Source organism: Pseudophryne corroboree, chromosome 9 (genome assembly GCF_028390025.1).
Source record: "Pseudophryne corroboree isolate aPseCor3 chromosome 9, aPseCor3.hap2, whole genome shotgun sequence".
In the NCBI taxonomy this organism is placed as follows: domain Eukaryota; kingdom Metazoa; phylum Chordata; class Amphibia; order Anura; family Myobatrachidae; genus Pseudophryne; species Pseudophryne corroboree.
Genome location: NC_086452.1, coordinates 388,534,558 through 388,560,090, shown reverse-complemented (window position 1 = coordinate 388,560,090; position 25,533 = coordinate 388,534,558). Strand labels below are relative to the sequence as shown.

The window sequence follows — 25,533 nt, the reverse complement described above, 5'->3', positions numbered from 1 at the left end:
ATCTTGAAGCCGGAAGCCACCCCGCCCATTTATTTCCCGTCCACAGATGCAGTCATCATTAGTATTGGCACAAGACTCCCACGCTGCTCCCATCTAGTTGCGTAGAGAGGGGGGTAGCAGGCTTGTCGGAGGGTCCCGGGTCTGCCGCCGCAAACCTCTAATTCCCCGAATATACTTGCCTTGTTCTGGAAAGTGGATCCCTTCTCCTGCGTGATGCCACCTTCCCAGTAATATCTTCAGGAAGATGGTGCCGCACAATGAAAGCAAAGACTTTTTTGTCAGAAGCCAATCAACCTACTACTATGTTTTTCAAATGTGGGAGGAAACCAGAGCACCCAGAGGAAACCCATGCAAACATATAAAGAACATACAAACTCCACACACATAAGACTTCCCTGCTATGATTTATGCTGCCTACTGGGGCAGTATAACATAGTGGTCTCTGGGTCCTGCTTAACATTGGTCCAGAAATACGCTCATACTGCATGTTAGTATGTTAGTAAGAAGAATGGAATAGTAACAAATTTGCATTAACAAAAACATTTACAAAACTTTACCCAAGGGGACACAATGAGGTACTGAGGACATTTGAAAGGTGTCAGCCCTTTGTTTCTTTCTATCAGGGGTATTCAACATGCCACTTTCCAGTTGTTGCGGAACTACACATCCCAGAATGTTCTGCACAGTTTCAGCATGCCCTAATAGCAAAACTGCGGCAGGGCATGCTAAGATGTGTAGTTCCACAGTAGCTGGAGGGTGGAATGTGCAATACTCCTGCTTTAGATCATCAACGGCATAGTGGAGCATCATTATTAATAAGTCACCATCTGATATGGACATTGTGTGGTATAACTCAAAGGCACTATAGATGTAATACTTACCTCACTCAACAAATCAAAGGCTTCGTTCAAGGCTATGTCCAACATTCCAATCCCTTTTGCCGAGAGCTTATCTAAGTGTTCCCTGAAATGCTAAAACAGAATAGTAAACATAATTAATAAGTGTACTTTGTAGAAGAGAGAACAAAAGGCACACTATAATTTAAATATTACTGTAAATAAATATGCATACAAAAGTTTCAGCTCTCTATTAAACAACATGTTTACAGATAAGGTTGGACAGTTTTACAGTAGATCCAATCATTTGGACAGGATGGTATCATGGGCCAATAGGAAGAAAAAAGTTCCATGAGGCCATGTGAGGCCCAGCTACCTGACTGGCTCGCCAAACAATCACACTTGTGGATTTGTCATTGAGTTAAAAACAAATGAATTGATATTATACTACAATTGCAAGTGCAACATCTCTATTTATACTACTAAAGAGCTGATTAATTAGTTTCTCCCACTCATTTGCATAGGATGCTATTGGCATTAGAGAGATAAAGGACTTATATGACACAATTATGGAAGAAAAGGACAACATGATACTCAGATTTGAGATTCTATTGAACAATATTACATATATATATATATATATATATATATATACATAAATTCACCCACTACTATGACATATCAAGATATTACAAGTTTTTAAGGATTTCCATGAACATAATCTAGAATTAATTTGCAGGCTGAGTGGCATTATGCACGGCGCAGAATCCTGGGGCGGCTTCTATTAGTGTTATACACTTCACAGTTGGAAGAGAATTATTCCAACTGTGAATTGCAGTATTAGGATAATAAAGTAGTAGTTTTATGACACAAAATGAATACATATTTGTATTTTAATTACCATAATTTCATTATATTTGAAATCGAAACATATTTGAATTTTATTACATTATGGTTTGGTCTAATTATTCTTTGTTTAATCATATATTTCCTTTTTTAAATGTAAGAGCTTTTAAATGTGTGTGTGTGTGTGTGTGTGTGTGTGTGTGTGTGTGTGTGGGTGTGTGTGTGTGGGTGTGGGGTGGGTTGACAGCAGGAAAATATACATGAAATATTTAGGAGGGAAGATCCCTTCTTGGTGATTTTATGGCTACCTGAGGACAGTGAGGAGCTCATGTGTGATACCTCCCTAAATCCCTGCTGAGGAAAATTATATAAAGAGAGGACTGAAACAGAGAAGTGTATATAAACAAGTGTGAAGTATGCTGTCTTTGTCACTCTATACCATGGCTAAAGCTGGGTGTACACTAGAAAGCTATAAAGTTTGTTCTACCGATGAATGATATATCTGTGGTTCATTGGCAGGTGTGTACACCCAATATATTTGTGAACAACGTCGTTCACAGACATATCAGGTCTGCCCTGCAGCACAAACGACTGCCGATACAGTATGTCGGTGACCGTCTGACTTCCTGTATACTGGCTGTATTCACAGATAGGAGGGAAAATTTGAATGCCCTCCCAGTTGTGATGTCTGCCTGGATGATTGGTAAGTGTGTATAGCTGACCTACCTGTAATTGCGGAACAATGGCCAGCTGGCAGCTCTTTCTTAGTAGTGTGCACCCAGCCATAGGAATGTCCTAAAATGTCAACTATAGTGAAAGATATGTTGTTTTTTTGGTATTGTCGGAGTGACAAAGATAAGTACCCATTAGGGGTCCACACAGTGGATCATGATGCTAGCAGGGAGCTTAGTACAGATCCCCATTTCTGCTCTGCAGTCAGGCATAAATTTGTTGGCTTGGAAGGCAATAGGATTACCTCTGCTGGGAGAGCTATTGTTTATTGGACTTCAGAAATTTGGCATAAACAGGATAAAGGGTTGTCTGAATACGGCACCTCTAACCATGAGCAAAAAGAGTGGATACTGCTGAGAGGACATTGCCATCTTCTGTGTTGGTGAGCTTGAATCTAAAAAGATTATGTTTGCAGCATTTTTACTATGACACTAGCTGCAAGCTAATCAAGGCACGCAGATGACTGACCAATCAGGAGTAGCTGTTGTGAGCCAATCGTATTGAGATATGTCGAGGTTCCACCTCCTCATTCTAGCATTTATTAAGAGCTCCCATAATTAAGTAGAAGAGATGTAGCTGTGTAACAACAAAATCAGGATGACACTTGCAGCATCAGTGTAATACAGGTCTTTACTCAGCATAAGCCAGACACCAAGTGGAAGTAACAGGAGACAAACAGGAAGTGAGTCACCTCGGCATGACATCATCTCCCATGATGCACAGCATGCATTTACATTCCCCCTTTCAAACTGGAAGGATGCAGAACATAGATGAAACAAATGCAACAATATGACAATGTTAGGCATGAACAAAAGAAAAGACATTATACAATAAAGTCTTGGAACTTTGGGTTGGGTTTGGACACACGGCCCGATCTGGTAATGGTACACTGGGAACCTATATGCATGTCCGCTGTGACACCAGAGGGCTCTATTACTTCAGAAGAGGTCTCTGAGGAAAGACTGTCCATGCAATGCGAGTCATCACTGACATTGGTTGCAGCTGTGGTAGAAACTGATGAGTCAGGCTGTGTAGAGCTTTCTTCAGATACACGTAACAGATGGCGGCGATTACGTTCATAGAGGGCATTATTAGACCTGCAGGATGCTGAACCACTGCCATTCTGTCAAATCCGTGCTTGGTTTGCATGCGGACAGGCTGGCCTGGAGACATGCGGTGTGCTGGTCTGTCATAAGAAGCTCTGGCAGCCATTCTGCACTTGCTCATGTTCTCCCGTACCCGTGGCTCTACTCTGGGTTGCAGGAGCTGCTTTGCCATTGGGATACCTTTGCGGGTGCGCCGTGCTAATAGGCACTGTGCTGGTGATGGAAGTCCATCGCGTGGCGTGTTTCTCAAGTTTAACAGTGCCAAGCATATGTCCGATCCATCTCGTGCACACTTTTCCATTAGGTGCTTTGCAGAGCGGACTGCATGCTCTGCCAATCCATTTGACTGTGGGTTGTGTGGACTACTAGTGATGTGCTGGAAGTACCATGTATTCGCAAAGTCCTTGAACTCTCTACTCTTGAATTGCATGGCATTATCAGTGATCAGCTGCTGTGGGGTGCCATGTGCTGCAAAGTGTCTCTTCAGCTTTGCAATGACCATTTGACTTGTGATGCTGGGCAAGTAGTTTATCTCGAACCATCCTGAATAGGAGTCAACTAGTACCAGGTACTCCTTCCCCCTCCATCTGAATAAATCAGCTGCAAGAATGGACCACAGAAGATCAAGAATGTCATGGAGCAGCATAGGCACAAAATGAGACAGCACGGTCAATGTCACCGTACATGGAGGGCAAGAACGTGGTTTCACGGGCCCTATGCTTGGTAGCCTCCAGGCCGGGATGGCCCTGGTGCATCTGCTGGGTGTAGAACATCTGAAGGGCAGCCGGAATTACAAAGCGATGACTCCGCAGGATGACACCATCAGACACAGTGAGCTCATCTCTCATACAGTAGAAGGAGCGAAGGCAGTGCGGCAGTTCCTTGGAAGAGTATGGCCAGCTGTTGAGAATTACAGCAGAGAAATACTGGCAAAGATCATCCGCAAGCGTAGCAGCACGCAACTCTTCCAGCCGCTTGGTAGGGAGCACCTCCACAGCCATGACCTCATAGTCATGATCAGCAGCGTTCATGTCAGTAGTCGAAAGGAAGGCTCGAGACAGGGCATCAGCAACATACATTTCTTTGCCTCGCTTATATATGACATCCAGGTTGTACTGCTGCAGCTTGAGCATCATGCCCTGAATACGGGAAGAAGCAGAGTGGATGGGCTTCTTCAGTATGGTGATGAGAGGCTGATGGTCAGTTTCCACCGTGACAGGACGGCCATAGATGAAGTCATGGAAACAGTTGCAGGCGAACACCAGTGCCAACAGTTCTTTCTCAATTTATGCATACCTGGTTTCAGTGTCAGTGAGAGCCCTGGAAACAAAAGCCACCGGTCTGCGGTGTTGGAGGCACATGGCCCCTAGACCACTCTGTGAAGCGTCGGCAGAGAGGACTAGCGAATCATGCACGTTGAAGTATTCCAGGACCTGTGGATTTGTCAGCATGGTCTTCAATTGATCGACAGCAGCCATGTGTGCGTCCAGCCAGCACCATTCTGAGTCCTGGTGAAGTAACCTGGTGGAGTAAGTGGCATTTGCTGGATGGCAGTGATTTCATTCGGATCCAATTTGACACCTTGACTAGTGAGCATGTGGCCCACGTACACCACTTGTGTAACTCTAAGCTTGCATTTGTGTGGGTTGAGCTTGAGGTTCAAAGTACTTGGTGCAGTCACTGGTCGTGTTCTTCCTTGGTGCGGCCCCACACCAGGATGTCATCAACGATGATTTCACAGGGATAGCCTGCAAACAGTTGCTCAATGCAACACTAGAAGACCTTACTGTCCGTAGTGATTCCATAGGGCATGCGAAGGAAGACATACCGCCCTATCAGGGTCATGAAATCGGTGAGCAGGGACGAAGCTCTGTCCAAAGGGATTTGCCAGAATCCGCACTTTGCATTCAGGGTACTGAAAATTGTGGCACCTGGCATGTCAGCAATCACTTGTTTGATGGTGCGGAGAGGGTGATATGGATGCAGCAGTGCTTTGTTCAAGTGTACTGGATCAATACAAAGACGTACAGTCCCGTCCTTTTTTGATGCGGCCACCATGGTGGACATACACTGTGTTGCTTCCTCTATGGGGGCAATGACACCCAATTGAGTCATTCTGTGGATCTCTTTAATGATTTTGTCTTTCATTGCGATAGGAACCCTCCGGGTGGTACAGACAGTAGGTACAATGGAGTCATCCAGCCTCATATGGTACACAACAGGAAGTTTGCCAAGTGTACTGCAATCAAATCAATCCTGCAAGTCTTTTATCTCTGGGACGGTCATCTGTATTGCGTGTACCTCAGGCCCCAATGTGAGAAGGCCTAGCTTCATACTGTCAGGGAGGCCTAGTAGTGGTTTAACCTTTTGATCCACAATGTGGAATAGCAAATCAGCACGGGTAAACTTTAGCTTTGTGGTACCCAGTGTGGTGATGATCTGGCCACCATAAGCTATCAACTTGATCTTGTCTTGTGGGTTTATCTGTGCAGTTGGATCTATGTCACGTAGTTGTTTGTAGGATATGACATTGCACTTCGCTCCTGGGTCTATTTTGGCCATAGCCACCTTGTTCTTATGCTTTGTTCTCAGTTTGATAAATATTTTGCCCTTTTCATCCAAGTGGTCTACACTATCACAAACTGTCATGCGAACCGATTCACACCCTGGCTCCATTTCAACCTGGTTAATCCGCCGGGGTGAGCGGCTATAGCACGACCCAGACTGTCGCTTTACGGAAGTTTGATCTTTGGAGTGGTAGCACCTTGCAAAATGATTCCATTTGCCACATGCATTACATTGTTTATCATATGCATCAGGAGGATGCTGTGCCGCGCAGTTCCCACACGTGGAGGATCGTCGCGGAACGGCCGCCATGACACACACCTCAGCGTCCTTTCTTAGTTCCTTTGTGCCCTTTTCAGACTGCTCATTTAACTTACAGATATTTATGTCAGTTTCTGATGTGAGTCCCTTCTCCCGCAGAAGCTGTGCATGTACCTTGTCGCTGTGTATGCCACATATGATTCCATCACGGATGAGTTCCTCTGTGAGGATACCAAAATTGCACTTCTTTGCCAACAGCTTTAGTGTGGAGACGTAGGACTGTATAGTGTCATCACCCTTTTGGTTTGTGCTGTTGAAAACATGCCTGTCCATAATTACATTCTTTACTGGCATGCAGATCTCTTCAAACTTTGCAATTAGAATGTCAGGATCCTCTCTGTCTTCTCCGTCAGCGTATACAAAAGCATCTGATTTATCCACAGCATCAGTGCCTGCGAGGTTCAGCAGTATGTACACCTGGACTTTTTTTGACTTGTCTCAAAGGTTTGCTATGGAGTATACATGCCATTCCTTTTTAAACCTCAGCCAGTTGTCAGCCACGTTTTCATCAAATATCAGCGGATCTATTCTCCTGAGACCTTGTGCCATGGCATCCCACTTCTGACAGCATGTAGATGTGTAACAACAAAATCAGGATGACACTTGCAGCATCAGTGTAATACAGGTCTTTACTCAGCATGAGCCAGACACCAAGTGGAAGTAACAGGAGACAAACAGGAAGTGAATCACCTCTGCATGACATCATCTCGCGTGATGCACAGCATGCATTTACAAGAGACCTGCTGGAAGACTTCAGGATATCTAAATCCTGGCAGAATGGTGGAAGGTGGGTGGTACATACTATCTTAGTTGATAGGCTAGGGCAGCCATGAGGGAATCTGTTGTATTTACTCCATGCAGGCACTGAGAGCCAGTAATACGTCCATGAAAGTGACATGTGTGATCCTATTGAGTGCCGCCTCTGTGTATATCTATCATATACTATGGATCTTTTGTGTAACCATTGCTTGTTTTCTCCTGTAGACGAAGACTTTCTGACACACATGAATGCTAAGACAGACTGAGAATGTTCCTTGAAGGTCGATTAAGTTGTCTGGTGGGCAACTGTGACTGTTGGGTGGCTGTGGTGTTAATGGCGAGGATAATGACAACCCAACCTGCCAACTGAATAGGCACACTCCTACTTGTTGTCTACGTCATAACAGCATGTATTTCCACACATCTGTCTCTATCCAGAGAGAAGTCCTCCAACCTGAAATTTAGGTCCGTTAGCAACACCTCAGTGACCTGCTGACCAGAGTATGTCGAGTGGGTTAGTGTCAGACTAAACCAGCACCAGACCATCCCCCGAACATCTCACAGGCGCACTTACTGTACCTGCACTTCTTTCCAGTAGCCCCACCCATCCTGTCCAGATGTGAATATACAACAATATGTTCAATGCATGTTATATATGAATTGTGCTAATTTTTTGAATATAAAAACAAAAGACAGAGGGAAGAATAGGAATATATAAAAAAAATGGTAAGGAAATACAATAATTTTATATATATATATATATATATAAAAAATCACAGGTTGTTGGCACTCTCCATATTGATCCTATGAGGTGGAGGATTGATAACTATTGTCTAGCTCGCAATCTTAGACTCAAAGAGAAATTTGCATCTAACACACGTGTGGTAGCCGATTCCCAGTTCAGAAAGAAAAGTACGTATGATCCACCATCTAACAATACTAATATTAAAACCTTTTCACGTATGATGGATCAGACAGTTACTGATTGTATGAAAAAGACCACTCAGTGTAGGCCTAATCTCAGCAAGGCAGAAAATATGGCGTTGAAACTACTTAAAGAAAATCTCACCATCACTATACGCCCAGCAGACAAGGGTGGGGCAGTGGTGCTCCAAGACACAACAGCATATAATGATGAAATTATACGCCAACTCAGTGACGATCACACCTATAGGATACTGGACAGTGATCCTACTGCAATATTCAAAAGAAGGTTGGATAGTGTGATTGAGGGTGCACTAAATATGGGCATTATCACTGAATCTGTGTCATCTTTCTTACACACAGATTTCCCCATATGCCCTATCATATACACATTGCCGAAAGTGCACAAGAATATGCAAAACCCACCGGGCAGACCGATAATCTCTGCCCGGGGGTCATTATTTCAACCGGTTGCACGGTACCTTGATACCTATCTCCAACCATGTGTTAAAAAAATTAAGAGTTACATCAAAGATACAGGTGACTTCATTAACGAGTTAAAATCTGTTGTGGTCGACACTGAAGGCTTCTTGTTAGCCACTATGGATGTCTCCTCATTATATACGGTCATACCTCACCAGGCAGGTATAGCTGCGGTTCGAAGAGCATTGTTAAGTAGTCACCACTGTCATCCACCAATTGAGTTCCTGCTGGAATTGCTAGAGATGACCCTTACATGTAATTACTTTAAATTTGGTGACCGATACTACCTCCAAACGTCTGGGACCGCGATGGGAAGTAACATAGCCCCGGCGTATGCCAATCTTTACATGGAGGAATATGAACAACAATATATATTCCAGATGTTTGGGGGTAGTATCGGTTACTACAAGCGATACATAGATGATGTGTTTCTTCTATGGTCTGATGATAAAGCTGCCCTGGAGAGTATGGTAATGCAACTCAATCAGTTAGATACACCAATTCGTTTCAGTATGGAATGTGATTCTAACAGTATTAATTTTCTGGACGTGACTGTATTCACCACTGACAGGGGTTATGGATTTAAATTGTACAGGAAGATCACTGATCGTAATACACTACTACATTATGGCAGCTACCATCCAAAACCACTCAAGGAGAGCTTACCCATTTCCCAATTCATTAGGGTCATGCGCAACAACTCGGACACTCAGATCCTTAATGATCAATTGTTGGAGATGCAACATCGGTTCCTCGAGAGGGGATATCACCCCGATGTGATTGAAAAATGTCTGCACAAAGCTGAAATCCGCTTCAAGGGCGGAAAGAAATCCACAAACAAGATGGAGAAACCATTTGTGTTTTTGACGACCTATGACACGGGTAGCTTTGCCACGAGAACTGCTATGAAAAAGAATTGGGGGATTGTGGCAACTGACAATACCCTCAAAGATGTACTCCCGAAACAACCGTTAATAGCTTACAGACGTGGACCGAACCTACGCAATATGTTGATGCGTCCGGATCAATCAGTGGTGAAAGAGGTAGAGGGATGGCTACCCCCTAAGAAGCCTGGGTGCTATAAATGCCCAAATTGTACGACATGCAGGGGTATGCTAACAGGCAATTCCTTCCCTCATCCACATGATGGAAAAAGGATATCTATACAACATCGCCTGACATGTACGTCTGATTTTGTTATCTATATACTGACATGCCCATGTTCACTTGTGTATGTGGGCAAAACTATCAGGTCCTTCCGGGAACGGATCTCCAATCATCGTTCAAATATCAGACAAGCACTGAAAACGGGCGGATCTGACAAACCAGTTGCCCGACACTTTGTGCAATATAAGCACCAATTAACAGCTTTGCGCTATATGGTGATTGACAGAGTACCACCGTTATCCAGAGGCGGCGATCGAGCGAAGATACTTTTACGCCGGGAAGCCTTTTGGATCCATAGATTGGAGACTGTCTCTCCCAAGGGTCTGAATGACTCAGTACACCTTAGTATTTTTTTATAATCCGGACAATATATATTCTTCGGTAGTTCCACTCATTGACATACTTTATATATTTTTTCTTTTTCTTTTTCTATTTTTAATTTTTGTGGTGTGTTCCGATCAGTGAGTCTTACTCTGCTACATAATCCATATATTATATTTATTTAAAATATCATTATTGTGAAGTGTGCAGGATACTTTATGTGCTTAATCACTTAACCCAATGCTAGTCTAACTATACTCCTCACCAAGTGTGGTCAGATAGGATTGATGACTTGGATGTACTACGCTCTACTTATCTGTCTTTCTATTTATGGATATGATACAATACTGCTAATGTGTTCAATAAGAGATCGTGGGTCATCTGACGCGTCCGTATGTATCATTTGGTTGCCCTGGAGACGATTTACCTTTGTGACGCTGTGGTTAACAAACTCACGTGACTTCACACGTGTGTGCGTTTCACCTCGGCCGGGCTGCTACATCCGCTTCCGCTAGCGTGCGTGTCACCAGCGGTGATGGAGTACAGCGCGGCTGGGTAAGTTTACTGTGATTAAGCATTTTGTGTAATGGATTTAGTGGTGCTAAATGGTGGGAGGTTTTTCTGTCTATAATATATGTATTAGACACCAGTCTATTTTATTACGTGGTGCGGTGCACGGGTATTCCGGGTTTTATGTATCACATTGTGACTGCTACTGTGGCTATATAAGGGCGAACTATGTATGTATCAATTGAACCTTGAAAATGGTCCAGTAAGGACCGAAACGTCGGTGTGATCATTATGCCTATGCTACATTAAAACCTGATTGACTTCATGAGCCGTCTGGTGAGTGCACTCCTTTCAAGATTATATATATATATATATATATATACTGTATATACACACACATTGTAAATTTGCTAAGAAGAGAAGAACATAATAGAAAAAGAATGTGTGGAAAAAATGGATGTTCATACTCTTTCTACCTTGGTTTGTAACCTTCTAGGTTCAATTAGGGGTCTGGGGTTTATTGTTTGTCCCTTGGAGAGGAGGGACCATACTGTTATTGTTTGAGGGGACTCTGGGACCTGGCTTGATGGTGGTCCTAAAAGGATTTCCTGTAACTTCAGTAAGTGTGGTGTAAATTATAAATGCCATTTAATGTGCATTGGAGACAGAGGCACAGTACAGGTAGCGTCCCTGTTTAAGGTTATATTTTTCTGAGATGTTTCCACAAATTTGCAAGCAATATTATATTATGTTACTGATAGAAGCATAAAGACAGAGCACATAAACGCAGTCATTGGAGGCATTTGTTGTGGCTGCACGATGCATATAAACTGCTGGGACTCCTGCAGTAATTAGAGCAGTTTAACGTTCATGTTGACCTACTAAACATGGTTCATGCAGCTCAATACTCCAGTAGCCGCAAGGCAAGCACAGGCTTAGCTTATCTAAATAAGGATTCAAGTCATAAAAGTGTTAAGCTCTTTTAGCAAAGAATATTTCTGTAAATCAAATGCAAAGCAAAGAATTATGGTATAATTAAGCAGGTCATTCAATTCAATGGCACAGAAAAGAAAGCAGTGAATAACAGCAAATGGAAAGTGTCACTTGAAGTATGAATATATCATTTATCAGAATTGGATTCACATTCCGAGTTATTTTTCTTGTCACTACTGATCTCTTTAAATCATCTGCTTTGGATGTGTTTATGGATAATGCAAAACACACAAGATACTGTATTTCACAGAATACCCATTAAATATAAGTATAGATGTGTCCTCAATATGCCATCCGATGCAAGACGCCTGGAGCTAGTGAACCGCACTATTGTAGTGCAGTATTCAGTAGCAACTTTTCTTTACATTTTGCGTCTTCTTGGCATCACAGATTCAGCAAAACATCATTTAAAGTGTACTAAGATACCAAGTAGCGTTTATTACTAGAGTTGTGCCCTGGCCCCGTCATTGTTTATGGTTTTAGATCTATATCTCCTTTGTGTTTGGGATCTGTATTTGGTTTAGTCAGAACCGCCCTTGCGGGTGTTGGTTGTGGTTTTGGATCTGTATTTTTTTTTATTTATTTTTTACAAAAATCATACAAACAGCTTAAAAATCACAGGATTTGGGGGTGTTTTTGTTCCTACAGTATTGTTAACTGCAATAACATTAATTTCCACTCATTTTCAGCCAATTTAGACCATCTCACACCTCACAATATTGTTTTCATCCAGTTTAGGCCAAAAGGTTGCACCGAGGTAGGTGGATGACTAAGCTAAGTGACAGCAGTGGGCAGCATAAACATGTGGCACTTAAACTTCCAACATGGCACATCTAGGAAACATAATGGCACTGGAATGGCAGACAGGATAGCAGTTTAATAAACTATGAAAATGTTTGTCGTCTACACAAGTAGACAGTCAGTAGTACACCAAACAGTGCATAATGCAAAGAAAAGAGGTGCAAAATGGAATTGTTCTTGGGCCTTCCCATGCACCCTTATGTTGAATATATTAAACAGGACATGCACAGTTTAACAAACCAATCACTACATGTATAGAAATTACACAGCAGTATGACCTACATGTATGAAAATTACACTGCGGTATGACCTACAGCGTCACAATACATGTATGAAAATTACACTGCGGTATGACCTACAACGTCACAAAACGTGTATGAAAATTACACTGCAATATGACTTACAGTGTCACAATACTTTGATGAAATTGGGGTACTACTTACAGTGTTACAATATGTGTATGATTATTACACTCTGGTCTGACTGGCCATGTCACAGAAAAATAATAGTATAGTACACTGCGGTATAGCATAAAAAACAAATATATATATATATTTGAAATTATATTTTTTGCTTTTATTTTTTTTCACTGGGGCAGAGCATCCCTAGATTGGCAGAGCACTCCTGGAGGAGAAAGCAGCCCTAGCCCCTTGATGGACAACACAGCACCCCTTTATGTAAAACAAAGCACACCTGGGGACGGACCACCTACAGTTGGGTTACCACCTACAGTGTCACAATATTTGTATAATTACACTGTTGTCTGACTGGCAGTATCACAGAAAAATAATAGTACACTGGGGTATAGCACAAAAATAAATATATATATATACATATATATATATATATATATATATATATATAGAAAACCAATGTAAAGGGGCACTCACCAGAGATTTGCATTTAAAAAGCATTGAATTTTAATGCATACTTATCAGAATAATGTTTCAAACAGATAATTCAATTGTTCTTCGACGTTTTCGATCCCTCAGGATCATCATCAGGAAATTACAACAAGCACAGCATACACAGCAGGTTACATCTGTTCATATGCACCAATATCAAGTGATCAATGCCTAGCAGGTCTCCTAAATACCCCCAGCACCTTCAGGACAGGCAGCATATTCAATTAGCTAATTAAATTCATAAAGCCATCCAAACATGGAAAAGGGCAATTTGTACCATCAACACAATATATCCAATTCCCTCATAGGGACAAAAAGACAAAAACACCCCTATTCCAATAGCACGTACCAACAGCCAGGCCGGTCTTTAATCAAGCATAAAAAACAGCTGGGATTGTACCAGCGTGCGTTCCATTGTGTTCAAATGGAACGCACTCAGCTTCAAACGATGTGTGCAGGACCTCCCCTAATCAAACATATTCCCCGTACTCCGCCGATACACACCCAGCACAGACCGCTCGCGTGCGTTCCACCAAGCCCGGCTGGAACGCACAGCACTTCCGCATTACGTACCCGCGTCACTTCCGGTTGCGGCTATTCGACATCACTGGGCACAGAAGATTACCATAGCAACGGTTGCCATAGATACAAAACGGGAAAGTGCTGTGTATATATTCACAGCCACTTTCCTGAATACTGTGGCAATCAAGGATTGTGTATACAGCGCTTATACCTTACACCTAGCGCTGCTGGGAGATATTCACTTAACTATATATAAAAAAAATTATTTTTGTTCAGTAGCTGAATGTATAATATTCTAAATCTTTAGAAAAAAATATTTTTGTATTATTTGTGTATTTTTACTGCAAACACCGAAAGCCCCACAGGTAAAGTAATACTAGTGGGAATATGAAGCATGATAAAGATCAACCATTTCAGACCTATAGTGCTAAGGCCAATGGTGCTGACAGTATCAGGGAACCCGCTAGTAAGAAGTTAACACAATACGCATAAATATACATATACATAAACATACACAAAATATCTTCCTACTACATACAGTGGGGTATATTTACTAACATTCGTAATTTTCGGAAAAAGGTCAAAGTTCAATCACGAATGACATCGAAAGTGTAAACTTGCAACTTTTTGAATTGATTACGACTAATTTACTAAGCTGTCGTATTCTGCATTTTCATTTGTTCCGATGTCGATGTCATTCGTGTTTTTTTTACCTTTTTTACGGCAGTGATTAGCAAAACACTGCCGACTTTTTAAAAATGAATCTCGGCCGGATCTGTTTGATCCGTGCTGGGGTTCATTTTTTTTTTTTTTTTAAACTAAACACTGTAAAATCTCAAAAAAAAATTGCGTGGGGTCCCCCCTCCTAAGCATAACCAGCCTCGGGCTCTTTGAGCCGATCCTGGTTGCAGAAATATGGGGGGAAAAATGACAGGGGTTCCCCCATATTTAAGCAACCAGCATCGGGCTCTGCGCCTGGTCCTGGTTCCAAAAATACGGGGGACAAAAAGAGTAGGGGTCCCCCGTATTTTTAAAACCAGCACCGGGCTCCACTAGCTGGACAGATAATGCCACAGCCGGGGGTCACTTTTATATAGTGCCCTGCGGCCGTGGCATCAAATATCCAACTAGTCACCCCTGGCCGGGGTACCCTGGGGGAGTGGGGACCCCTTCAATCAAGGGGTCCCCCTTCCCCAGCCACCCAAGGGCCAGGGGTGAAGCCCGATGCTGTCCCCCCCCCCATCCAATTGGCTGCGGATGGCGGGCTGATAGCCTTTTGTGAAAATGAAAAGATATTGTTTTTAGTAGCAGTACTACAAGGCCCAGCAAGCCTCCCCCGGCCAGGGGTGACTAGTTGGATTTTTGATGCCACGGCCGCAGGGTACTATATAAAAGTGACCCCCGGCTGTGGCATTATCTGTCCAGCTAGTGGAGCCCGGTGCTGGTTTTAGAAATACGGGGGACCCCTACTCTTTTTGTCCCCCGTATTTTTGGAACCAGGACCAGGCGCAGAGCCCGATGCTGGTTGCTTAAATATGGGGGAACCCCTGTCATTTTTTCCCCCATATTTCTGCAACCAGGGTCGGCTCAAAGAGCCCGAGGCTGGTTAATCTTAGGAGGGGGGACCCCACGCATTTTTTTTTCCGAAAATAACCACTTTCCTACCCCTTCCCACTGATATACATGCACGGATCTCATGGATCCGTGCATGCCTGTCCAATCACGGGGAAAAAAAGCAGGTCTGGTTTTTTTTAGCACTTTTTTACGAGTTGTAATTTTTCACGGCAGTGTTTTTTTTTTTTTTTGCTTTGCACTTCTTAGTAAATTACCGAGATTCATACTTAAACAGCCGCGTTTTGACCGATGGTGTATTGATTCGTGATTTTTTCCTAGGACTTCCAAAATATTACGAATGCCCTCATCACTGCCGTGATTATTGCTTAGTAAATTACCGAGATGACACTTTGATGAAAAAACGGCATCTCGGTCAAAATCGGGACCTTAGTAAATATACCCCAATGTGTGTCCATATAAAGTGGATACACCACCTTATGTGAAACAAAACATATAATACAACAAACGACATAAATATTATTGGGTGTCCATATCCAATAATGATGGATAAATTTAAAAGAGCGTGTTGGCAAGAATGCTTAGATTTAGAAAAAACCTTATAATTAGAATATCCTGATCAAAACCAGATCAGATCCACATTCAGCGCAGAAAAATATTGAAAGAGTTGTTTTCATTCAGACCATTCGGAGAGATTGTCCCCAAGCGATAAATCCATCTTGATTCCAGCTTCTTAAGAACAAGGCTCCTATCACCACCTCGCGACAGGGGCGGGACCCAATCAATAATCCGACATTGTAATGTGGATAATTGGTGTCCAACCGTTAAAAAATGTTGCGCAACCGGTTTGTCGGTTGATCCTGTAGAGAGGGCCTTTCTAATCGTCATCCTATGGTTGGCCATTCGCTCCCGGAACATACACGTCGTCATCCCTACGTATGACAGTCCACATGGACAGGTGAGTAAATAGACCACATGGTCCATACGACAATGTAGCTTGTAGCGAATCCGGATGGGCCTTCCTGTTTGTGGATGCGGAAAGTGGGTTCCAGGCACCATTGAGCGACAGGTAGTGCACCCAGTGCATCTAATGCAACCTGGTTTCTGGGTCATTAACCATGTATTATCACTCTCAGGTTGGGATCTACTGGGGTGCATCAACAGTTGTTTAAGGTTTCTACCCCTACGGTATGCCATCATAGGATTGTCCGTATTAAACATGGTTAATGATGAATCTGTAGAGATGATAGGCCAATGTTTCTTAATAGATTTGGACACCCTTGAGGACTTCTGATCAAACTGGGTCACCCTTGGAGGACAAAGCAGCCCCAGCCTCTTGATGGACAACACAGCAGCACCTCTGGATGAACAACACAGCACCCCTGGAAGGACACAGCACGGACTTGTCCGCTCACTACAAGCTTCACAGCTGGAGTGAAGATCGTGCGATAACCGTGGACCTTTATAGAATCCAAAACCCGCAAGAATCTGACAGTGGGAGGAGGATGTTTTCCCTTGTTTTGGGATCTGAGTCAGGCGGGAAAACCCAAGCCGGACTCGGATCCCGGCCCGGATCGGGAAGTTCGGGTTGGTTTCGGTTCTCAGAGAACTAGACCCGCTCATCTCTAATTTTACCACACAGGAATTAGTTTTAAAAACGTACAAAGTCGCAGATGAAGCACAATGGAACTTGAGTAAAAGCAGCAGCCACTACATCTAATTGCTTTGTACAGTATACAGATTCAAACTCATTAGCACACTGATGTACAAATGTTGCTCATCATAAAGATTAGTGCAGTCTCGCGTAGCAGTTTTGTCACTTCCAGTTGTTTTAGTTGAGTGAATAAGACACTCAGTGTGTGTGTCTGGAGAGTACAAGGACACATCTGTATACAATTTTTACTTTAATGTTAAATAATGCTTGGTAATGTATATGGGCATATATTGTAATGCAGAAATATATATTTCATAGCCTTCATAGAGCCTGTTTCTAATGATTTAGTTTCATGTGGTTGAGCATCATGGGTCAAAGGAGTTCCTATTGAAACATGATTAATTATTTGTCTCTGCAGCCATGCCTACAAATCATGTCATTTTATGGACTGAACTGCAGTAATATTCATTTATTTATTTATTTATTACCAGTTATTTATATAGCGCACACATATTCCGCAGCGCTTTACAGAGAATATTTTTGGACATTCACATCAGTCCCTGCCCCAGTGGAGCTTACAATCTATATTCCCTACCACATGTACACACACACACACATTCACGCTAGGGTTAATTTTGTAGGGAGCCAATTAACCTACCAGTATATTTTTGGATAGTGGGAGGAAACCGGAGTACCCGGAGGAAACCCACGCAAGTACGGGGAGAATATACAAACTCCACACAGTTAGAGCCATGGTGGGAATCGAACCCATGACCTCAGTGCTGTGAGGCAGTAATGCTAACCATTACACCATCCATTCATGAGAATGTGGCCAATAAAATGGCTGCCTGTACTACATGAAATGGCTACCTGTATTACATGCACGCAAATGTACACTTTAATCAATGATATTTGGCAACACATATACTGTTTTGGAAATCTGTGATTTTACTATAATCATATACTGTTGTTACTGTATGTTACTCTTGTTACTGTATGTGTAGTAACTATTTTGAGAAAAAAAAAGTATTTATATATCTTGGAAGCTCTTGGAGACTCTGGCATTGTGCCAGGATCTACTGCGCATGTACAGGTCTCCAGAAACATGGCACCCGCCATATTTTGGGACTGAATTCCAACTGCACAGTGGCCGTCAATATTTACCATGACTGGAGCTCCGACGCAGGACTCCAGAATGGTAAGTAATAAAACATGTGCACCGCACACTCTGCACTCATTATAAAAAACGCCAATGCTTAGCAGCGTGCCCCAGCTTATTAATTATATTCCTATCATTTGCCAGATTTTTTATGTGAGGATTCTATTTCACTGACACTACTGCGTTCCATTAGGATTGGACCATTGAAGGGTCAACACTGATGTTAGCAATTTACATTGGCAGCTAAACATCGACTGGAAAACATTGATATTTTTTTAGAACATCAATTTTGATGTCCCATCCCTAGACAGCCTACTTCATGGGTTCAGGAGCCAATCCTTTGTGTTAGCAAAGCACAACACTCATTCCTCCCGCAAAGAATCATGCACTGACACATTTGAGACATTGTAAAGAATGGCTGCATTAGCAATGTTTTTGATCGCAAGGTTCTGCCGTTCTAACTGAATATTGCAGATATTGGACCTCATTCAGCATGGATCACTATTGAGATTGAAATTACAATTGTCTCAAAACTGCTACTGCGAAAAATCGCATGTGATGTACCCAGTGTCGGACTGGGGCATGAAGGGCCTACCGGGGAAATGCAGTGGTAGGGGCCTATTCTTACAGGCTTGGCAAACCATTAGTGCATGGTCTGGGCCCCTTGATAAATAATATATATAGTAAATACTGCTAGTGCATGCATGATAATGTACCAGATTAATAACAGCAATGCTCTGTAGAAAATATACCATAGTCCTGTGCAGTATAATGTAACATATTAATAATGTATAATTGAGAGGGTGGGCCCCCAATGCAGTGGGGCCCACCGGTGGTTTCCCCTGTACCCCTATGGGCCAGTCCAAGACTGGATGTACCGCCCAGAAATATTAAAAGTAGAGATGTGCAGCGGGCATTTTTCGTGTTTTGTGTTTTGGTTTTGGTTCTAATTCCCCACTTGTGTTTTGGTTTTGGATTGGTTTTGCCAAAACCACCCTTTCGTGTTTTGGTTTTGGATCTGGATGATTTTTGAAAAACAACAACATAAAAACAGCTAAAATCACAGAATTTGGGGGTAATTTTGCTCCTACGGTATTATTAACCACAATAAAATTCATTTCCAGTCTATTCTGAACACCTCACACCTCACAATATTGTTTTTAGGCCAAAAGGTTGCACCGAGGTGGCTGTATGAGTAAGCTAAGCGACACAAGTGTGCTGCACAAACACCTGGCCCATCTAGGAGTGGCACTGCAGTGTCAGACAGGATGGCAGATTTAAAAAATAGGCCCCAAACAGCACATCATGCAAAGAAGTGAAAGAGGTGCAATGAGGCAGCTGTATGAATAAGCTAAGCGACACAAGTGTGCGGCACAATCACCTGGCCCATGTAGGAGTGGCACTGCAGTGGCAGACAGGATGGCACTTAAAAAACTAGGCCCCAAACAGCACATGATGCAAGTAAGAAAAAGAGGTGCAAGATGGAATTGTCCTTGGGCCCTCCCACCCACCCTTATGTTGTATAAACAGGAAATGCCCACTTAACAAACCCATCATCTCAGCGACAGGGTCGGCCACACGACTGTGGCTGAAATGACTGGTTTGTTTGGGCCCCCAACAAAAAAGAAGCAATCAATCTCTGACATGCCTACTTGGATGCTGTCACTCATATAATCCTCCACCATTCTTTCAATGGTGACAATCATATGCAGTGACAGTAGACATGTCAGCAATCGTTGGCAGGTCCTTCAGTCCGGACCAGATGTCAGCACTCGCTCCTGAATGCCCTGCATCACCGCCAGCGGGTGGGCTAGGAAATCTTATTCTTTTCCTCGCAGCCCCAGTTGTGAGAGAAAAGGAAGGAGGAGCTGTTGACGGGTCACGTTACGCTGAGTTGACAATTTTCTCACCAGCAGGTCTTTGAACCTCTGCAAAGAGAGATACAATGTAGGCTTTAAACCTAGGATGGAGCACGGTGGCCAAAATGTAACATAGTAACATAGTAACTAAGGTTGAAAAAAGACAATTGTCCATCGAGTTCAACCTATTTGTGGTCTCCTATGCAGTCTTATTATAGGACTAGTTATTTTTATGTTAGGACTAGTTATTTTAACTATAATGCGTGCCTACGCACCATAACCCTGAATATCTTTATCCAATAGGAATTTATCGAACCCATTCTTAAAGGTGTTGACTGAGTCCACCATTACTACTCTCTCAGACAGGGAATTCCAAACACGTATTGTCCTTACTGTGAAAAAACCTTTTTGCCTCAATGTGCGGAAACTCCTCTCCTCTAACCTAAGCAAGTGACCACGTGTCCTCTGTGCTGATCTTATAGAAAACAGGTCCCCCCCAAGCTCTGTGTATTGATCCCTTATATATTTGTAGATGTTGATCATGTCCCCCCTTAGTCTCCTCTTTTCCAATGTAAACATGCCTAGCTTGCAAGCCTTTCCTCGTATTCCAGCGTCTCCATGCCCTTGATTAGTTTGGTCGCCCGCCTCTGAACCTTTTCTAGCTTCAGGATATCCTTTTTGTAATATGGTGCCCAAAATTGCACACAGTATTCAAGATGTGGCCTCACTAGTGATTTATATAATGGGAGTATAATACTCTCGTCCCTTGCATCAATTCCCCGTTTTATGCATGCTAATATCTTATTAGCCTTCTTTGCTGCACTCCTACTTTGGGTACTGCTGCTTAATTTGTTATCTATGTGAACCCCTGAGTCTTTTTCCAGTACAGAATCCCCTAATATTACCCCATTTAGTATGTAGGTGTTATTTTTGGTCTTGCCCCCACAGTGCATTACCTTACACTTGTCTGTGTTGAATCTCATTCTCCATTTTGCTGCCCATGCTTCCAGTTTAGTTAAGTCGTTCTGAAGAGACTCAGCATCCCCCTCCGTATTTATAACCTTACACAATTTGGTATCGTCTGCGAAAATTGACACCATGCTCTCTAGACCTACTGTTAGGTCGTTGATGAAATGTTGAACAAAAGTGGTCCGAGTACAGACCCTTGTGGCACACCACTTAGTACTTTAGTCCAATTTGAAAATGATCCATTGACCACAACGCACTGCTCCCTATTATCTAACCCAGTGGTTCTCAAACTCGGTCCTCAGGACCCCACACAGTGCATGTTTTGCAGGTAACCCAGCAGGTGCACAGGTGCATTAATTACTCACTGACACATTTTAAAAGGTCCGCAGGTGGAGCTAATTATTTCACTTGTGATTCTGTGAGGAGACCTGCAAAACATGCACTGTGTGGGGTCCTGAGGACCGAGTTTGAGAACCTATGATCTAACCAATTACTGACCCAAGTGCATATTGTGCTCCCTAACCCTATTTCTTGTAGCTTATAGATAAGACGCATGTGTGGTACAGTGTCGAACGCTCTGGCAAAGTCTAAAAAGATTACATCAACCTCCTTACCATGATCAAGGTTCGCACTTACTGTTTCATAAAAGCCAAGTAAGTTGGTCTGACATGATCTGTCCTTCACAAATCCATGTTGGTTTCTTTTAATGACCTTATTTGCTTCAAGGAACTTTTGAATACTGTCCCTTAGAATACCTTCCAATACTTTCCCCACTATAGATGTAAGACTAACTGGTCTATAATTACCTGGTTCAGCTTTGCTCCCCTTTTTGAATATCGGCACTACCTCCGCTATATGCCAGTCTTTGGAAACCATACCCGATTTAACCGAATCCATGAAGATCAAAAATAGAGGTCTTGCTAGTTCAGCGTGCAGCTCCATAAGAACACTCGGGTGAATTCCATCGGAACCAGGTGTAATGCTCTGATTTCAACAGGTTGAGCACCCTTGAATCCTGGCAAAGCGAATGAAGGGCTCCATCCACAAGTCCCATATACTTTGCGGAATCGCTCCGTCTTAGCATGTCCTTCACTTTCTCCAGCTGCTTCTGCAAAAGCCTGATGAGGGGAATTACCTGACTCAAGCTGGCAGGGTCTGAACTGACTTCACGTGTGGCAAGTTCAAAGGGTTGGAGAACCTTGCACAAGACGGAAATCATTCTCCACTGCGCTTGAGTCAGGTGCATTCCCCCTCCTTTGCCTATATCGTAGGTGGATATATAGGCTTAAATGGCCTTTTGCTGCTCCTCCATCCTCTGAAGCATATAGAGTGTTGAATTCCACCTCGTTACCACCTCTTGCTTCAGGTGATGGCAGGGCAGGTTCAGGTGTGGTTGATGGCGCTCCAGTCTTCGGCACGCGGTGGCTGAATGCCGAAAGTGTCCCACAATTTTTCGGGCCACCAACAGCATCTCCTGCACGCCCCTGTCATTTATCAAAAAATTCTGCACCACCAAATTTATTGTATATGCAAAACATGGGATGTGCTGGAATTTGCCCAGATGTAATGCACGCACAATATTGGTGGCATTGTCCGATATTACAAATCCCCAGGAGAGACTAATTGGGGTAAGCCATTGTGCAATGATGTCCCTCAGTTTCCGTAAGAGATTGTCAGCGGTGTGCCTCTTACGGAAAGCGGTGATACATAGCGTAGCCTGCCTAGGAATGAGTTGACATTTGTGCGATGCTGCTGTTGTTGCTTCAGGAGGCCATACGTCTACCCAGTGGGCTGTCACAATCATATAGTCCTTAGTCTGCCCTGTTCCACTTGTCCACATGTCCGTTTCTGTACATTCTCGGTATCGCCTGCCTAGTGAAGTGGAACCTAGATGGGATTTGATACCGGGGACACAGTACCTCAAACAATTCTCTAAGTCCCACTGAACTAATGGCGGATACCGGACGCACGTCTAACACCAACATAGCTGTGAAGGCCTCAGTTATCCGCTTTGCAAAAGGATGGCTGCTGTCATATTTCATCTTCCTTACAAAGGACTGTTGTACAGTCAATTGCTTAGTTTAAGTATTACAAGTGGTCTTCCAACTTTCCCTCTGGGATGACAATCGACTCCCAGCATTAACAACAGCAGCAACAGCAGGCGTACCACTCAAGGATCCTCCGGAGGAATCCCGGTTAGGAGAGGTCTCGTCAGTCTTGTCAGTGACATGGCCTGCAGGACTACTGACGTTCCTGACTGAGGAGGAAGTTGACGTTGAGGGAGGCTTGGTGGTGTGGCTTGCAGGAGCTTGGGTACAAGAGGAAGAAGGGATTTAGGTGTCAGTGTACTGCTTATGCTTTTACCTAAAGTTTCACAACTTGACACTGACTTCTGATGAATGTGCAGCAGGTGACGTATAAGGGAAGATGTTCCTAGGTGGATAACATCCTTACCCCTACTTATTACAGATTGACAGAGGCAACACACGATTTGACACCTGTTGTCCGGATTTGTGGAGAAATAATTCCACACCGAAGAGGTGGCTTTCTTAGTATTTTGCCCAGGCATCACAATGGGCTTCGTCATCCCACGGACAACAGGTGTCTCCCCCGGTGCCTGATTTAAACAAACCACATCACCATCAGAATCCTCAGCGTCAACTTCCTCCTCAGTGCCAGCAACACCCATATCCTCATCCTGGTGTACTTCAACAGTGACATCTTCAATTTGAATATCAGAAATTGGACTGCGGGTGCTCCTTCCAGCACTTGCAGGGGGCGTGCAAATGGTGGAAGGAGCCACCTCTACCTGTCCAGTGTTGGGAAGGTCAGTCATCGCAACCACCGACACACTTGGACTCTCCTTGGCGATTTGTGATACCATCTTAGAACGCACAGTTCTTTTCTGTGCTTTTTCCAGCTTAACTCTTATCATTTTTCTAGCGGGAGGATGAGGGCTTCCATCGTCATGTGAAGCTGAACCACTAGTCATGAACATAGGCCAGGGCCTTAGCTGTTATTTGCCACTCCGTGTCGTAAATGGCATATTGGCAAGTTTATGTTTTTCCTTAGACCATTTCAATTTCTTTTTTTTGGGTCTTTTTGGATTTTACATGCCCTCTACTATCACATTGGGCATCGGCCTTAGCAGACGACATTGATGGGATTTCATCGTCTATGTCATGACTAGTGGAAACAGCTGCAGCCCTAGAAGGAAGTGGTTCTTGATCTTTCCCTATTTTATCCTCCAAATTTTTGTTCTCCATTATTTTTCTGGAGTTATATAACAATATGCGGTACAGGATAGCGTACCTCTACACCACACAGGGCAAACCCTGTGAAAATTATTTGGATTACATATTAATAACCCCTTTATTTGGAGTAAATAATATACAGCACAGGACAGCACCACTGAACATATATGGCAGCACCACTGGACTGGACTTATACGGAAGTATATGGATTTATATGGAATTATATGGCAGGATCACTAGAATTATACAACAGGATCACTGGATTTATACGGCAGTACCGCTGGACATATACGACAGTATCAATGGACATATGTGGCAGGTTCACTGGACTTATACGGCAGGATCACTGGAATTATATGGCAGGATCACTGTACTTATACGGCAGGAGCACTGCAATTATACTGTAGGATCACTGGAATTATACTGCAGGATCACTGGATATATACGCCAGTACCACTGGAATTATATGGCAGGATTACTGGATTTATATGGCAGGATCACTGCAATTATACGGCAGGATCACTGAAATTATACGGCAGGAGCACTTGACTTATACGCCAGTACCACTGGAATTATACGGTAGGATCACTGGAATTATACGGCAGGATCACTGGACTTATATGGCAGGATCACTGCAATTATACGGTAGGATCACTGGAATTATATGGCAGGATCACTGGACTTATACGCTAGTACCACTGGAATTATACGGCAGGATCACTGGATTTATATGGCAGTACCGCTGGACATATACGGCAGTACCGCTGGACATATACAGCAGTATCAATGGACATATACGGCAGTATCACTGGACATATACGCCAGTATCACTGGACTGGACTTATACGCCAGTACCACTGTAATTATACGGCAGGATCACTGGAATTATATAGCAGGATCACTGGACTTATACGGCAGGATCACTGCAATTATATGGCAGGATCACTGGAATTATACAGCAGGATCACTGGATTTATACCACTGTGACTGGACTGATGTAGCACAAGACACCACCACTGGACTGATGCAGCACAACACAGCACCACTGGACTGGACTTATACAGCAGCACTGGACATATGGCAGCAGAGGACACGACCACTGTGACTGGACTGATGCAGCACAAGACACGGACACTGAGGACGGAGAAACGTCCTCTCTCTACACTCTCCAATGCTGGAGTGAAAATGGCGGGGACGCGCTGTTCCTTATATGGAATCCAAACCCCACGACAATCCGACAGCGGGATGATGATGTTTTGCCTCGTTCTGGTTTCC

General features: G+C 43.3%; 1 protein-coding gene across 6 annotated transcripts in view; it reads right to left on the bottom strand.

The window, feature by feature from the left end:
* Positions 1-25,533, bottom strand: part of CACNA2D3 (calcium voltage-gated channel auxiliary subunit alpha2delta 3) — a 2,000,770-nt gene that overhangs the window by 1,046,174 nt on the left and 929,063 nt on the right. For all 6 annotated transcript variants that reach the window (XR_010186941.1, XM_063940834.1, XM_063940836.1 and 3 more), the window contains exon 11: positions 882-971. Coding sequence is in view for 5 of the 6 variants with exons in the window: in XM_063940834.1 (XP_063796904.1) it covers positions 882-971 (90 nt within the window). In the remaining variant the exon portion in view is untranslated. The remainder of the gene's footprint in view (positions 1-881; positions 972-25,533) is intronic.